Source organism: Psammomys obesus, unplaced genomic scaffold (assembly GCF_907164565.1).
Source record: "Psammomys obesus unplaced genomic scaffold, mPsaObe1.curated_primary_1811, whole genome shotgun sequence".
NCBI classification, from domain to species: Eukaryota; Metazoa; Chordata; class Mammalia; order Rodentia; family Muridae; genus Psammomys; species Psammomys obesus.
The window spans coordinates 604,545-619,132 of NW_026590905.1; the positions used below are offsets into that span (position 1 = coordinate 604,545).

Below are 14,588 nucleotides of genomic sequence, written 5' to 3' on the forward strand. Positions count from 1 at the left end.
TCTTCTTCTTCTTCTTCTTCTTCTTCTTCTTCTTCTTCTTCTTCTTCCCCTTTGTCTTCTCCCTTCTCTGCTTTCTTTCTCTCCTTTGTGATGGGGTCTCTCTATGTTACCTGGGCTGGCTTCAAACTCCCAAGCCCAAGCGATGATCCTCCTGCCTAGGCCTCCCTAGTGGCTAGGAAAACAATAAATGAATGAGACTGGCACAAGGAGCCGATGGTGCCTAGTCCGTGCAATACTCTAGGTTTGAGCCCCCTGGCACTGCAAACCACAGCAAGACTGGTGTAAGACTGAACTGGAATATCAGCCCTCTGATAAGCCCCCTAGAACCTTGCATGTCAATGCTTCTGTGTAGATAGTACACAGCTCTTTATCAAACCTAACACCTGCTTCAATGTGTCTCCATGTCCGTTTCCCTCTTTACACATGACTCCGAAGGGCAGTCTTTGCTCATCTACCTTCCCCTAGAATCTCGCCACTTCTAGTTGACAGCAGTCACTCCATGAATACATAATGGGTGAGTCCAGGTCTGGAGTGAGGACCAAAGCATCTCCAGATGGCAGCCTCCACATGTGTGCATGGGTCATTCAACCGAACTAGGAGAGGATGAAATGCCTGGGAAAGGACTCCTGAACGCCATCCAAATTCTCTGGTAGCCAGGGAGCCTTCCACATATAGCCGCCCATGCCTTTGCTCTTCTGTATTGTCTTTTCTTCTATTTGTTGGAAAGCATGTCCACCTGCAAGGCTTGTCATTCCAGCACGGGGGGGATACTAATAGGAGGATCCTGAATTTAAGGACAGCCTGGGCAACATAGCAAGACCCTGTCTCAAAAAGGAAAACCCACCCTATCAGCTAAATTTAAGAGGGGAAGGAAGTAGAGGCACGTGGTTCCTGACTGCTGCTGCTATGGCTTCTGCCTCTGCATCCCGAACGTTCTAGAGGCTCTGGAAGCTGCTGTAGTCCTCTGCGGACATCAGCAGTCCAGGGTACAGCCATACTCACAGGCTAGCAAATGACCCCTGTGGAAATAGAAAACTCCAGCCCTTCAGTTGGCATCTTTTGGACGGCAGCTCCCCAAACAGATACAGGACTGAAGTCAGCAGGTGTAGGAGAAGCAACCATCCTGACCTCATTAAGTTAAGGACAGTACAGACACTTGTTCCGAATGTGGTCACCCAGAGCAGAAGCTATAGCTATCTTTAAAACTATAGCTCTGAGAAAGTGCTCTTGAGGAGACTACAAATAAGGATTCAAGAAGGGGGAGCCAGGATCGGTGGCTGCACCCCTTTAATCCCAGCACTGGGGAGGCAGAGGCCAGTGGATCTCTCTGAATTAAAGGCCAGCCTGTTTTACCAAGTGCGACCCTGTTTCTAAATAAATTAATAATAATAATAAGAAAGAAAGAAAGAAAGAAAGAAAGAAAGAAAGAAAGAAAGAAAGAAAGAAAGAAAGAAGGGAGCCACACAGTACACATGAGAGACACCATCAGAACAGAATCAGGGCAGGAGGGCTGAATGACACAGGCAGAGGCCATCCTGGTTCACCCAGAACTGACACTAAAAATGTTGAAAGGACAGTGTCATGGTAAGACAGTCCTCTAAAATCAGGATGTTTTCATGCTGTACCTGTTCTCACATCATCAGTATAGTTTTAAACAGATTTTATAAATAGCTAATAACTTTAAATGAAGTAATACGAGTAAGTCACAAGAAAAAAAAAACCTCACCATGTTTATGTAAAAATAAGTACGTAAATAAAAAGAGGGAAAAGAGCTTGTTCACCCTGAGATAAAATGTAGACTTCAGGAGACACTTGAAGCAGACAGAACACTGGGCGGACATGGGCCAGGAGCAAGGAGCAGGCATCTGAACCCCACGCCCCACACTCTCATACCTTGGCCAGCTGCAGTAGAGCCCCACACTCGGCTGGAGTTAGCAGCCCATCCAACACGGCTCGCTCGGACCCATTCAGCTGCTGGGCATCCTGGGTGAGGGTCACACCTTCCAGGAGAAGGACATCTACAAGGGGAGGGACAGGGGCAGAGGTCACTGGGGCCCACCTGAAGGGCAGTAGCTGGTAGATTTCAGGCCCTCGGGCTTCTGTCTCCTCATCTTCCCCCACCTTGCCTTTCTACCTTCCTGCCCACCCCCCTAACCTCCTGTCCGCCCTCCTCGCCTCCTGTCCCCTCCTCCCCCCTCCCCCATTTTATACATACAAGGAACTCACCCTTCCAGTAGGTCAAGGGCTTTGTCTGTGGGGGCTCCTGGTCCCACGGCCTCTTCTCTTGATCCTCTCTCAGGGGTGAGAGATGTACTCAGTAGACAGCGTAGACCCTCACCTCCCAGCCTGGGCCACTTGAACCCCACCACAGGGCATGCCCTACCTGAGCTTCTCTCTCAGTGCCTTAGGGATGAAAGATTCTGGGGTCCAAGAATCCTGTGATAAGTCAAGAACGGCAGCATCACCCTCCATGTCTAGCTCCTGACATTCCTGACATTAGAATCTGAAGGTCCTAGCCTGTTGCGATGGTATACGCCTGTAATCCCAGCACTCGGGAGGCAGAGGCAGTCGGATCTCTGTGAGTTCGAGGCCAGCCTGGTTTATGAAGGGAGTCCAGGACAGCCAAGGCTACAACAGAATGTAGGGCCTCAGGTTTTAGACCATACTGTAATGAGCAATGACTTCCATTGCATGTACTGTCTGCCAGGTGCTAAAGCCTTTATATATGCAGTGAGATTTGTGGTTTAATTTATTTATTTATTTATTTTTTTGAGACAGGGTTTCTCTGTGTAGTCTTGGCTGTCCTGGACTTGCTCTGTAGACCAGGCTGGTCTCGAACTGACAGCAACCTACCTGCCTCTGCCTCCCTGAGTGCTGGGATTACAGGCGCAGGCCACACCACGGCCCGGCTGATTTTTTTTGCAGCTTAAAGTTTGTAATAGTCTAAGGAAACAGGTAGTTCCGATGAGCTCCCTTTTCAGTGGAGGGTTCTGAGACACACAAAGGTCAAATAACAGGGTCAACTTCACACAGCGTGTAAGTGGCAGAGTAGGATTTAAACCAGCTTTACAGCCCTCGCTTTTCTCCAGCAGTTCTCAGTGAGAGTGATTTGATTTGACCGCCCCCGCACCCCAGGGGACATTAGACAACATCTAGGAACTATTGATTTCATGATTTAAGGGCTATCCATGTGCTATCGACATCTACTGGGAAGATGTCAGGACGGCAGCTGAACAGCTACCCATGGATGCAGGACGGTCTCCAGCCAAGAACTAGCGGGTCCAAAATAGTTTTCCCTTCTTTCCTCCCTCTCTCCCTCCTTTCCTTCCTTTTTCTTGTTGCAGGGCTGGAGATTGGACCCTGGGAATGTATGCGTACGAGGCAAATACTGATTACTTAAGCCATCCAAACCCTCAAAAAAAAAAAAAAAAAAGTCAATCAAGTCACTACTGGGTTAAGTCCTAGCTTTGTCACGACGGCGCTGCGCTCGGTCCTCATAACTAAAGGAGGGTAATGGATTCGGCAGCAACGACACTTTCTGTATGTACTTTTTTTTTTTTTATCAGATGGCGCAGCTTCAATGACAGGCCTGTGCAGCAAGTGCGGGCTTCACAGGTAAAGAAACTGGGAGAGGGGCAAACCGTTAACCGGGAAATGTCTGTGGCAGAAAGACTGGTTCTTAGCCAGGCATGATCCCGAGGCCATTTTAACCGTGGGCACACTGTGCCGGTCCCTGGAAACCTGGGATGTCGGAGTTCTGTTAAGTCTGCGGGGCTGTGGGCAGCGAGCAGGACACACACAGACCTCAGCGGCCTATGGCCATCCAGCATCGCTGTGCCTCTCTCCGGGGAGAAGAACACAGCCGCTTACCGGGTCCTTGAAGCTGGCGCCCAGGTGCTCCATGGCGTAATAGAGCTGTCTCTTCTCCCCAAGAGAACGAAGGATGAAGCGCCGGATGTCCTGAGCGGGGGCAGAGACAGAGGAGAATGGAGATAGGAAGGAGAAAGGAAGGGAGAGCTGGACGTTTGCACACTCCTGAGTTCTGTCACCAAATCTGATGCTGCAATCATTCAACTTTCGGTGTCTGGGCTCAAAGTAAGACAGGAACTAAGAGACTGTGTGTGTGTGTGTGAAGAGCAATTGCTGATTTTGCAGAGAACCCAGGTTCAGGTCTCAGCACCCACATGGTGCTTCACAACCATGCTAAAACTCCATTTCAGGAATGTCCACTCCATTCCACCCCGTGCCCTCTTTTGCGTGTTCATTTGTTTTGAGACAAGGCCTCACTATGTTGCTCTGGCTCTTCTAGAACTCACTCAGGCTGGCCTTGAACTCACAGAGATCTGCCTGCCTCTGCCTCCTAAATTGCTGGGACTGAAGGAGAGCACCGCCATCCCAGCTCCACATGCCCTCTTTCTGACCTTTGAGGGCACACATATGTGGAGCACATACGTGCAAGCAAATAAAAAAAATAACGAAAAAAGAAAATAAGTAAAATGAACAAAGAAGCTAGGATGAAGTATAGAATCTGGGCCACTCTCGGATAGGATATTTCCCTTGCTCCTACCTATCCGTGAGTGTGAGGGGAGGGAGTACCTCTCGTGGTCCCAGGCTGGGTCTCGGCTCTCCCAGCCGAGTCTGGTACTGGTTCAGAGCCTTTTTGGCAGCCTCATCCTCAGGGTAGAAGAGTAGGACACTGAGGACATTTTCCATCGCCTGAGACACATTCCCCACTGGAGACGGAGGAAAGGTAGGAAGGGGGCAAGAACAAAGAAGTCAGCGTGAAGAAAGCTGAAGGTCACCCGGAAGACTGCCGACTGCAAGGAGCCCCAGCCTGGCTGCAAGACGCGCCCACCCAGCACTTCTCTCAGAAGCATCCTCAAACATACCTTCAGTGGCAGGGCTCAAGGAAGAGGAAGAGGGGAGGAAACAAAGGAAGGCGAGAAGCAACAAGGGCTGAAGCAAGCCATCTCCCGAGCTTTGCACAACGGTGCCAAAGGACACCATTCTGAAACAATGGGTCCCCACAGGCCCTGGCAGTGAAACCATCAATGCAGAGTCAGGTGAAAAGGAGAGAGAAGACTGGGCACAGAATGGCATCAGAGACAAATCTTCACTCCTCCCAGGGTCCATCCTTCCCAAGCTGACCCTGAGCATAGGCCTCATGTAGCCGTCTCAGCTGGCTGGGGAGGAAGTCGGGGACAGGGAAGCTGCGACCAGGACGGGTGGCCGTGTCCGCCACACAGTGCTGCCGGCACCGCAGGACCCGTATCCAGTGCCCTGCAGAGAGTACAAACAAGCCATAGGGGGTGTGTGCTCCAACCCGGGCCTCACAGCCCTCCCAGAGCACACAGTCCAGCCCCTCACCTGCAATGGCTTCATACAGGCCCCCTTGGCTCCCTTCCTCCTCATCCTCTTCAGCTCCTTGCTGCTCCTCAGGCCCCTCACAGCTAGCACGACAGCTCTCCACATGGGCCAGGCTGCCCTGGAGGGCCTCCTCCAGCTTGGGCAGTGCCGGTGCTGCCTCCTGCTGCCCCAGAAGCTCCAGGCCAGTGTCATAGGCTGCCTGCGGGCAATGGGAGCATTTAGTCACCCGGGATTGGTGGTGGTGGGAGGGTATTCGAACAAGATGGGGAGGTCAAAGGGCACGACGGCATACGATTTCAACCTGGCACAGGGGAGGCAGAGACAACCGGGTCTCACTGACTTTGAGGCCAGCCAGGGCTGCACTCTGTGAGACTGTTTGAAATAGAAAGATGCGGCAGCCTTATTTGGAGCATGAAATCCATATCCTGCTTCACGCACCCGGAGAAGGAGGGGCAGGTGTGGCCTCAGAATCAGAAGGTTAGAACAGCCGAAGCGTTAGTGGCCGCAGAGGAAGCCTGCTACTAGGGAGAGGCTCTTTACCCACGGCCACTGAGGAAGAGCACCCAGTCTCTCTCCTGATGCTCAGACTGCATAAGGCCAGGCTTGGTAGCACCCCAGCAGCCCTGAGGGTCTCACCCAGTATCGGGGCGTCACCAGGTCCTGGAAGCTCTGGGGTCGAACCCCAGACATCCTCCTGTACTTGGCCATGTCTTCCCGCATCTGCAAGTGTGTTGGGTTCGCCACGAAGTAGGTGTGAGCTGCCGAGGCTGCCAGGTCCAGCTTCTTCAGCTGCAGAGCCGAAGGGATGAGGTCTCAGAGCCCAGAGGTGGGGGGGGGGGGCGGCAGCGGTCAGCCCTCTGTCCCTTCACTAGCCTCCCCTAGCCAGTCAGGACTGCCCCACCTGGAAACCACCAAATCCCTTGGAAGCCAGAACGTGGAGTTTGGCACAGAAGGAAAGGAAGTCTGGAAGCTTTGGAGTTGGGGGGTCCGTGGGCTGAGCACCTCAGGGTCTCAGTTTGGGGGACAACGAGTGGCTAAAGCAGATGGGGCCGTGGGGGAGCCATTGAATGACTAGAACCTGCAGGCCTCTAGGACCCTGAGCTGAGGTGTGTGCGACTTGGGCCCTCCCTCCTCCAGCCACGTAGGCCTCGGCTACCAGCCTGGAAGCCGAACAGCTGTCTACCAGCTACATACAGACCCAGATTCCAGCCTTGTCTGGGCTACCTCCTCCAAACCTCGCCTCCCTCCATCAGCCCTTCCGAAGCTCCATCCTGCCCCTGAGAAGGCTCACACACAGCCTTGAACACACACACACACACACACACACACACACACTTCCTGTCCCATGGCTGGTTTGAGCCCCTCACCATCTGCTTTGCACACCTAGGAAGCGGTTGCATTCACTCCCTGAGACCGGCTAAAATAAAACTGCGGGGCCCTCCCCCTCCACACTCGCTGGACTCTCACTCCTCTTCGTTCCAACTTGGCCCCCACTTGGCTCCCATTCCAACTTGACCCCCGCTCTGCGGCCGCCACAGAACCGGCCAGCGTTTTGACTGGTACCCTGAGTCCCCCACCCCTGCGACTCCACCCTAAGAGTCTGGGCGGCGAGCATCTCGCCCTCTCCTGGTCGGCAGCAAGTAAGACAAGCCACCGGGCTCTGGGTGGCGCCCTGCCTGGCTCCCGCACCTGGTAGTAGGCCCTCTGCAGGTAGTTGTAAGGCTCCCGTCGGCGGAAGGCGTCCCGCAGCGCGCCCCCCACGCGGAGCCGCGCCGCGCCCCCCGGGCCCAGCCTCCGCGCCGCGCACTGGGTCAGGCACTCGGCGCGCCGGAGCGTGGCGCGCAGGAGCAGCGGTTCCCAGGTCCCGGAGCCCGACACGGGCTGCGGGGCGCCGAGGGGCTGGGCGGGGAGCGCGGCGCCGGGCTCGGTGGCACAGCTCGCCCCGCAGTCCCGCCGGGCGAGGCCCAGCGCTGCCCGGCTCCGCAGCGCCTCTCTGAGCAGCGCCACGGCGGGTCCCCAAGCCCCGGCCGAGTAGGCTCGCAGCCCGTCGGCGTAGAGCAAGTCCGGGGCCTGGGGAGGCGCCCCCGGAGACAGCTGGGCCAGGCCCGGGGGCTCGGGAGGCTCGGGGGAGCCGGGGGGAGGCAGCAGCAGCCAGAGCAGCAGCCGCAGGAGCCAGAGCATGGTGCCCAGAGGCGCGGGCCCCGCTGCCGGAGGGAAATGCGGAGCCGGGAGGGAGGGAGGGAGAGGAAAGGGGGGGGAGGCCAGGGGGAGGAGAAGGAAGGCGAGATGGAGAGGAGGAGGGAGAGGAAGAGAGAAGGGATGAGTGGAGCCAAGGAAAGTTGCTGGGTTTAGGCCCAGCCGCAGGGGAGAGCGAGCGAAGCGAGACCGAGGGAGGATTCCGCGGGACGCGTGGGTCTCGACGGGTGGGGAAGAAAGGGAAGCGGAGGAAGAAGGGTGAAATGGGGGTTCCGGACGCCTGTGGCGTGGGGGTAACCTCGTGTCCGCCCGTCCATCCCAGGGTCCTGGAAAAGGACCGCGGACGAGCCTCACAAGTTCATCTGCCACATGCCGCTGCCAGCCCACCTTTGGGAGAAGGACCTTTGGAATGGCAGCATGGAAGAGGGTGACTCCGGGCTCGGGACACCCCAATCCTGGCACCAAAACTTTTCTGCCCCAGAAAATGAGGACCCGGACGCATTTAGGGGAGATTGAGGATCGAGCACTTTTACTAACTTAAACAGAGATCCTTCCCGTTTCAGACGAACACACGCACGTGTCGCGTGCCCCACCTCAGGACCCTATGCTCCTGAGCCGGTTTCTCCTGTGTCTGTCTGCACGTTGGGCCGTCTGTTTCTGAACCTCTTTCCCCTGCCCCTTCTCCATTTTGTCCTCAATCCCAAGCCACTGACCATTTGCCACCGCAGACGCTGAACACCAAGGTCTCCATGGCAACACTTCATCCTTTTAATACATTTTGCTAGGGGTGAAGACGGGTGAGTAGGATATCTGGTCACTTGGATGGGACAGAGCTGGGCCTCTAGAGCCCAGATCTAGCGCCCTGTCTCCCTGGAGGCAGCTGCCGTAGGCTCAGGGCCAGAATGAGGAGGACTCACTCGCCCTCGTTCTCTCCTCTGAGTTAAGCAGGCCCAGGTGGCCTCACAGGGTCAGCTGGGGGAAGATGGGGTTGCCTGGGCCCCAGGGTCGTCCCCAAGCCCTTGAACTCCCCTCACTCCCTGTCAGGGAACAGCGTCTTCCTGCACTTAGCCCCAAAGGAAGTCCGACCGCTCGGCTATCAGGAGACCCAAGGGAGAGTCGTCGAGGTGAAAAGCCCAGTGGCCTAGGCCTACGGGGAGATGGTCCTGGTGAGGCAGTTGGAGAAGGCAGAGGTGTCTCATCGATGAAGGTGGTGATCTCCTCCCGGAAGAAGCCAGGACCTCGTGGGGGTCCCCCACCTGACCCCAGAACCCCGCTTTCTAGGAACTGGCGAAGGCTGGCTAAGCCCCCACCTTCAGCTTCTTCCTCATCATCCTCATCCTCCAGCCTGTGTCTCTGTCCCAGGTATTCAGGAGGCCCCCCAAGGGCTCGGCTGTGGGCTGGGAGGACCCGGATATCGTCAGACGATGACCATTTGTGCAGGAAGGAGCCTGGTACCCGAGGAGTAGAAAAGATGTTGGTCTCATCATGGGACAGTCGGCGGGACAAGGGGACCTGGGAAGAGGAGCAGGTGAGACCTGGAGGTGCTGCAGAGACAAAGGTAGAGGTGGCAGAAACCAAACCCTGCAAGATGGCTTCACGCTCTCCCGTTTCTCCGAAGCGTTTACTCCAGTGGGCAAACCTGGTTCCGAAAGGTCAGAGGGAACCTTTCTTCCCCTTGTCTTTCCTTCATCTGCCCCCCCCCCCCCAAGCCTGCAGTCCAAAGCCATGGAGAAGCGGTGCAGGGGACTAGAGTGGAGGGAATCCTGCGCCATACCTGTAAATAGTGTACTCTCTCAAGAGGTGGAAAAAGCATGTGCCGTCCAGGCAGCAGCTTCACCTGGGTGGGGTCCCGGCTCCCTGAGCCTGTGGCCCCGTTAGCATCAAAACGAATTTTGCACACTCGGCCGTCTGTGTAGTCCTCACAGGCCCCATCTAGGAGAGAGAAAGAGCAGATCGGTTAGAGGCCAGGAACCCCCAACCTCTCGCCATCCCCATCATGAAGTCCTGGAGGACCCTTTGGTTCCCGTTAGTCTGTAAGCACCAGGAGGATCAAGGAAAAGGCCAGCTTTGCTACATTCACTGACTCCCTGGGCCTTTATAGAGACATTTTTGCTCGTTCTTCTCCAAGAATTGTCCCAAGGGCAGGGGATCTCTTTCAGGAAGCTTAGCTTCCCTGTAATGCCACGCCTTCCTTGCTTTAGGACTGAAGACCCTTTCTCTGGAGCTGTGCTTGGCACGGACCCAGCTGGGCAGTGTAGGCTCCTAGATTGGAGCAGAGGCCTAGTGAAAGGCTCCTCAGCGCAGAAGGTAGCAAGGCGGAGCGCCTGACCAGGCTATGGGGAGCCTGGAGTTGGCTCCAGCTTCGGCCAGCAGGGGGCGCCCCAGGGCAGCACATCTCCTCAAGGAGACCGGCAGTGGAAAGGACAGAAAATCGGAGGTAGCTGTCCAGGAAAGAAAAGGGCCCGTCCCCAGCTCTGACCGTCATCGCCATCGTCCTCAGACATGATAGCCACACACTGCTCCCACACTGTGCGCACGTCCGCACGGTAGCGCTCACAGGACCAGATGAAGGAGGGCAGGAGCAGAGTCTGTGCCATGGAGCACCACAGCACAGCCAGCACCATCCAGGGCGGGGCTGAATCTGACTTCAAGGAGAAGAAGCTCACGACCTGGCAGGGAAGAGGGAGTGACTGGTCAGGCCGGAGAGCCCGGGCCCTGCCTACTCCTGACAACCACCCTAATACAGGAGGCTAGGAAGGGAGGTGGGGTGAGCATCGGCAAGGGACCGAATGAGGAAAGTCAAGAAGTTTTGTTGTAGACAAAATGCTGGCATGGGGTGGGGGGGAGCAGGGGAGGGATAGACAGATCAAGACAGGCATCCAGAGAGGCAGAGAGAGAAAGAGGGGGAGGGGAAGACTGCAAGAAACTCAAAAGACTGAGAGAAAGCCAGGAAAGGGGCTGGAGAGGGTGGTGGGGGTGAGCCCGGGGTTTCCACTCAGAGAATTAGGGAATAGGGAACGGCTGAGGGCAGCCGGGTGACAGGAGAGGCAGGATGGGTGGCGGGCTGGAGGATAGAAGTGGAAGGGAAGGACGGCTGCTGGAGCTGGGAGATTCAGTAGTGGGAGGTGAGGGTGGACGGTAGAGACAGGGAACCAAAGTGTCAGGGGACGGGGAGAGGGGAGGATGGTGGGTGATGGAACTGGAGGAAACGTGACGGAGCTTCTGTGCGGCTGATGGAGTCAGAGGGGCCTGGAGTTAAGGACAGGTTAAGCAACCCCAGTCTCACCAAGATGGGCACCCCCGTGAGGGAGTCGTAGAGAAAGACGATGGCGCTGACCAAGTTGGTGACCTGCAAGGATGTCTTGGCAGATTCAGAGCCGTCCAGGGAGGACCTCCTCTTCCCTCGAGTGTCCTCCACCACAATGGCTGGCACCTCAAAAGCTGGCCGGGTACCCAAGCCCCCCAGCCCACCCGCTTTGGCTCCCACACCGCCCCCCGCTCTCCGGGCCTGCCGAGCCCTCCGGGGTCGGGCCCACAGCGTCTGATAGAACGTGATAGCCACGCAGACCAATCCCATGACAATGCCCCCGAGAAGCAAGAGGCTGAAGCAAACGCCGAAACCGAGGCCGATCTTGGAGACTATGAACTGGCAGCCTCGGGCGTAGTAGCGTTCTCCGTTGTTGTGCCAGCCGATGGAGGGCAGCGTGGAGAGGATGAAGCTGACCATCCAGATGCCCATGACGGCATGAAGCGCCTGCTTCTTGGCGTTGCTGAGGCGGTAGTTCACAGGCCAGCGCACCATCCACATGCGATGGTAGGAGAGCGAGGCGACGGTGAAGCAGGTGGCCAGGGCCAGCGTGTAGTAGGTGGAGACAAAGACCTTGCAGATGCTCTCGTTCCAGTCATAGTCAGACGAAGCCTGGCGCCGGAGCTGCACCACGGCAAAGGTGGTGAGGGGCACGGCCGCCATGAGGATGTGTGTGCCGGCCAGGAAGCAGAGCAGTAACTCCAGCGGCTTGTGCTTCTGCTGTTTGGCTGAGATGCTAAGGATGATCCAGGCATTGGCCAGCAGGGCCAGGAGCCCACAGGCCAGCCAGGACAATGCGTTTGAGCGTAGGGAGGCCTCTTCTGCCCCCAACCCAGCCCGAGCCATTCTATCCCTGGCCCCACCCCCACCCCCTGGAATTTCTGGGGGCGGGGGCTAGGTCTCACCCTGGAGCCCCGCTCACACAAGCCCCCATGATGCCCACAGTCCTTGCCCGGGAGCCAGGCAGGCGGACCCCGGGTCTTCCTCACTGCTCAGCATTGCATGACCGACCCAGCCAAGGCCGGGTGGGCAGGGCAGGGGAGAAGGCAAGAGACTCAAAGCAGGTGGCAGTCCTCCGCCTCCATGTTGGGTGGGGCTTCTTTTCTTAATTATCCCCGTAATTGAAGGGGGAGGCGAGCTGGCTGCTTTCCCATCTATGAGGCTGGCCGGGGAACTCTGATTCTCATGCTGGGATTTCCAGGTCTCTCTCTCCTGTGAGTCTTGACCGTTGGGGGGCGTCTTGGTGCGCAAGGGTGGAGCTCAGTCACCTGGACCAGCTGTGAGGGAGGATGAGATGGAAGGGGCAAAAATTAGGCCTGTGCTGCCCTCTAGCTCACTGGTAGCCCCTTTCTTTTGAAACTATAGAAATGATTGCTTGCTGAGGGTCACTGGGGTCATTCAGAGCATCCTCCTGCCTTAAATCAGATAGATGCCCACTTACCCACACGGATAAGCCCTCCTATATTTCCAGACTACATGGGACAGGCTCCTCGTCTCCATTCTTTTTTAGCTCTTTCTCCCTGCTTTGGAATTCCAAGTTTCCTTCTTATAATAGCCTGCGCCCAGAACGACCAAACCCTGTCTCCATGTCCCCAGATCTTTCTTCATGTCGCCAACGGGAGACACCGTGGTGATGTGTTCTTTCATTCGGGGCTCACGTTAAAGCAGGAACCCTTCTCCCATGTGCCATTCTCCCAGACGCCGTAGTCTTTGCGCCCAGCCTGAATTTTCACCCCTTCAGCTACCCAGGGAAAATGGGAGAAAGGAGGCTAGGACCATAGCGGTGGGTAGCTAGGGAACCTGAAGGCGGGGGAGCCGCTGACATCAGAAGCATCCAGAAATGGAAAGAGGGGGCACCACCATGCAGAAGGAGGGGAGTTTGAGCAGAGGAGAGAGGGGGGAAAGTGCCAGTATCTGAAAATAGAAGGAACAGTTCAGAAACCCCTGGGGAGGAGATATTGGAGGGAGGGGAGTGGGAAGGAGGATGGTGGAAGTAGGGAGCAGGGGGACAGAGAGCCTGAGGAAAAAAAAAAACCGACCTTCATTAGGCTAGCTGTCCTCACTAGGAGACCTTGGGTCTCTTTCCCCCGCCTCACCCCCCAGAGCCTCAGTTTCTCTCTGACGGGAGGGAAGAGGAGGGCAATGATCTTCGTGACACAGTTCAGCGAGACCTAAGGAACAGGTCACTGGACAGAGTAGGAGCTGTAAGGACCGGCAGAGTGGCTTCGAGGCAAAGGGGTGGGGGAGGGGGCACAGCCGTGCCACGGTCTATTTCCGCGAAGAACCTTAGATCCCGGCTCTCCCCAGGAGGTCGCAGTCCACCCCCACCTTTGCCCCCCCCCCCCGCCAGCCCAGTACATCCTAGTTGCCATGGCAATGGACAGCCAGGGGGAGGTGTAGGGGATTGGTCCGGATGCCCCCCACTGCCCTCTCCGACAGCCTCTGGACCCCTTCCCACCCACTCTCATCCCACCCCCAGACCCAGTTGGTGGCTCCGAAAGAAGGAGTGGGAGAGTCAGAAAGGGAGGGAAGAAGAAAGACGTGAAGGACAGAGAGAGGAGGTGAAGGACAGACCGAAAAGGGAAGGGGAGGAGGATTGGGGGCTTCCTGGCCGACAGGGGTCCCTCGCCCTTCGCCTTGATGGGGATAAGGTCAGGCGGCTCCTCCCTCCCGTCACCTAGGGTTTCTTCAGGGCAGAAACAGCAGGTGGCTGGGGAGGAGGGGCGCGGAGGCTTCTAGCGGGGCGATGGGGTGTGGGGAGCGGAGACAGGAGAGGGACCGGGCAGGGGTCCTCCTACCTCAGGCTGCGTCCAGCTCTGCTGGGGAGATGCACTCCCGACGAGGCTCGCCCGGGCTCCCGCCGCTTGCCGGCTCCGGCTCGCCAGCCCTCCTCCTTCCTTCGCTCCCTCCCTCCGGGCCTCCCTCCCCCCAGCCCGGCCTCTCGGGCTCAGCCCGCGGCGCGCTGGCTTGCGGCCCCTCGAGGCCCCTGTCTCTCGGGGTCATCGGCCTGCGATCCCGGGGTTAGGGAGCCTCTGGCCAGCCTCGGGGTCGGGGGGGGGGTGATGGCGAGGGTGGGGCGGGGAAACTGGACGGCGGTGACTTAGAGGAGGAGGGGCAAGGAAGGCGCGGGGAGGGAGGGGGCGAGGAGGACGGCGGGGAGCGGGCTTCATTGGTGAGGCGGTTGGTGTCCTACCCCCACCCTATCCCCGTTTTTTGTTTTTGGGTTTTTTTGTTTTGTTTTTCAACACGAATGAGCCCCGAAGAGGCAGCTGGTGGTGTTCGGGACTGAGGAGCTGTTCAGGAGGGAGGAAGAGTGTGTGACCGTGTGTCACTGTGTGCAGCCTTGTGAGGGCTGATCTTGGGTAGAGCTCAGGCGGGCACCTCCTGGAGGCCTGCTGGGAGCTGAGGGGGCTTATGATGCAAGCTGAGGCCGCTTGTCAAGTTGGAAGTGGTTGCAGGGATCAAAAAGGAAGCAGGCTCTTAGCGGGCCTGCATACGTCTTTCTCCTCCTGGAACACGAGCACACAGTTATGATGGGGACACAACTGCCCCACGCATTACGGTTTCTCACAGTCCCCGTTCTCTCCCCGACACAGACGGCAGGAAAGCGGGCATCGGCCGGGTAGTCTTTCCGTTGATCACAGAGAAACACACTGTGGTTTTGGGATGTGGAGGTGGGCAATCGGCCTCCAGAGAATTCCCCCATCTCTGGGCAACT

At 57.1% G+C, this 14,588-nt stretch overlaps 2 protein-coding genes across 4 annotated transcripts in view; both read right to left on the reverse strand.

Moving 5' to 3' along the window:
• Positions 1 to 7,566, reverse strand: part of P3h3 (prolyl 3-hydroxylase 3) — a 14,783-nt gene extending 7,217 nt beyond the window's left edge. Inside the window, exons 1-10 of one of the 3 annotated variants that reach the window (XM_055609455.1) lie at positions 7,057 to 7,566; positions 6,004 to 6,156; positions 5,368 to 5,566; positions 5,149 to 5,280; positions 4,890 to 5,033; positions 4,597 to 4,733; positions 3,871 to 3,960; positions 2,384 to 2,436; positions 2,227 to 2,294; positions 1,894 to 2,018 (exon numbers count right to left, since the gene is read on the reverse strand). In XM_055609455.1, the coding sequence (XP_055465430.1) occupies positions 1,894 to 2,018; positions 2,227 to 2,294; positions 2,384 to 2,436; positions 3,871 to 3,960; positions 4,597 to 4,733; positions 4,890 to 5,033; positions 5,149 to 5,280; positions 5,368 to 5,566; positions 6,004 to 6,156; positions 7,057 to 7,548 (1,593 nt within the window). In that variant the 5' untranslated portion in view covers positions 7,549 to 7,566. Of the gene's footprint in view, positions 1 to 1,893; positions 2,019 to 2,226; positions 2,295 to 2,383; positions 2,437 to 3,870; positions 3,961 to 4,596; positions 4,734 to 4,889; positions 5,034 to 5,148; positions 5,281 to 5,367; positions 5,567 to 6,003; positions 6,157 to 6,734; positions 6,778 to 7,056 lie in introns of those variants that run through there. The other 2 variants (XM_055609457.1, XM_055609456.1) reach the window with 2 other exon arrangements.
• Positions 7,567 to 8,047: 481 nt separating this feature from the next.
• On the reverse strand, positions 8,048 to 13,928 carry Gpr162 (G protein-coupled receptor 162). Its single transcript, XM_055609467.1, has 5 exons — positions 13,669 to 13,928; positions 10,850 to 12,147; positions 10,043 to 10,232; positions 9,338 to 9,495; positions 8,048 to 9,075 (listed from the first exon to the last, which is right to left on the reverse strand). Exons 2-5 carry the CDS (start codon positions 11,714 to 11,716, stop codon positions 8,524 to 8,526), a joined length of 1,767 nt encoding a protein of 588 aa, XP_055465442.1. The 5' UTR covers positions 11,717 to 12,147; positions 13,669 to 13,928; the 3' UTR covers positions 8,048 to 8,523.
• Positions 13,929 to 14,588: the final 660 nt, after the last annotated feature.

What these genes read in the sequence shown, in the direction of transcription:
- Gpr162 (XM_055609467.1), bottom strand. Translation starts at nt 11,716, where the DNA reads ATGGCTCGGGCTGGGTTGGGGGCAGAAGAGGCCTCCCTACGCTCAAAC. An exon ending in TCACGGGGGTGCCCATCTTG is followed by an intron (nt 10,233 to 10,849) that starts GTGAGACTGGGG and finishes CTTCCCTGCCAG; the next exon opens with GTCGTGAGCTTCTTCTCCTT. An exon ending in AGAGAGTACACTATTTACAG is followed by an intron (nt 9,076 to 9,337) that starts GTATGGCGCAGG and finishes TCCTCTTCCCAG; the next exon opens with GTCCCCTTGTCCCGCCGACT.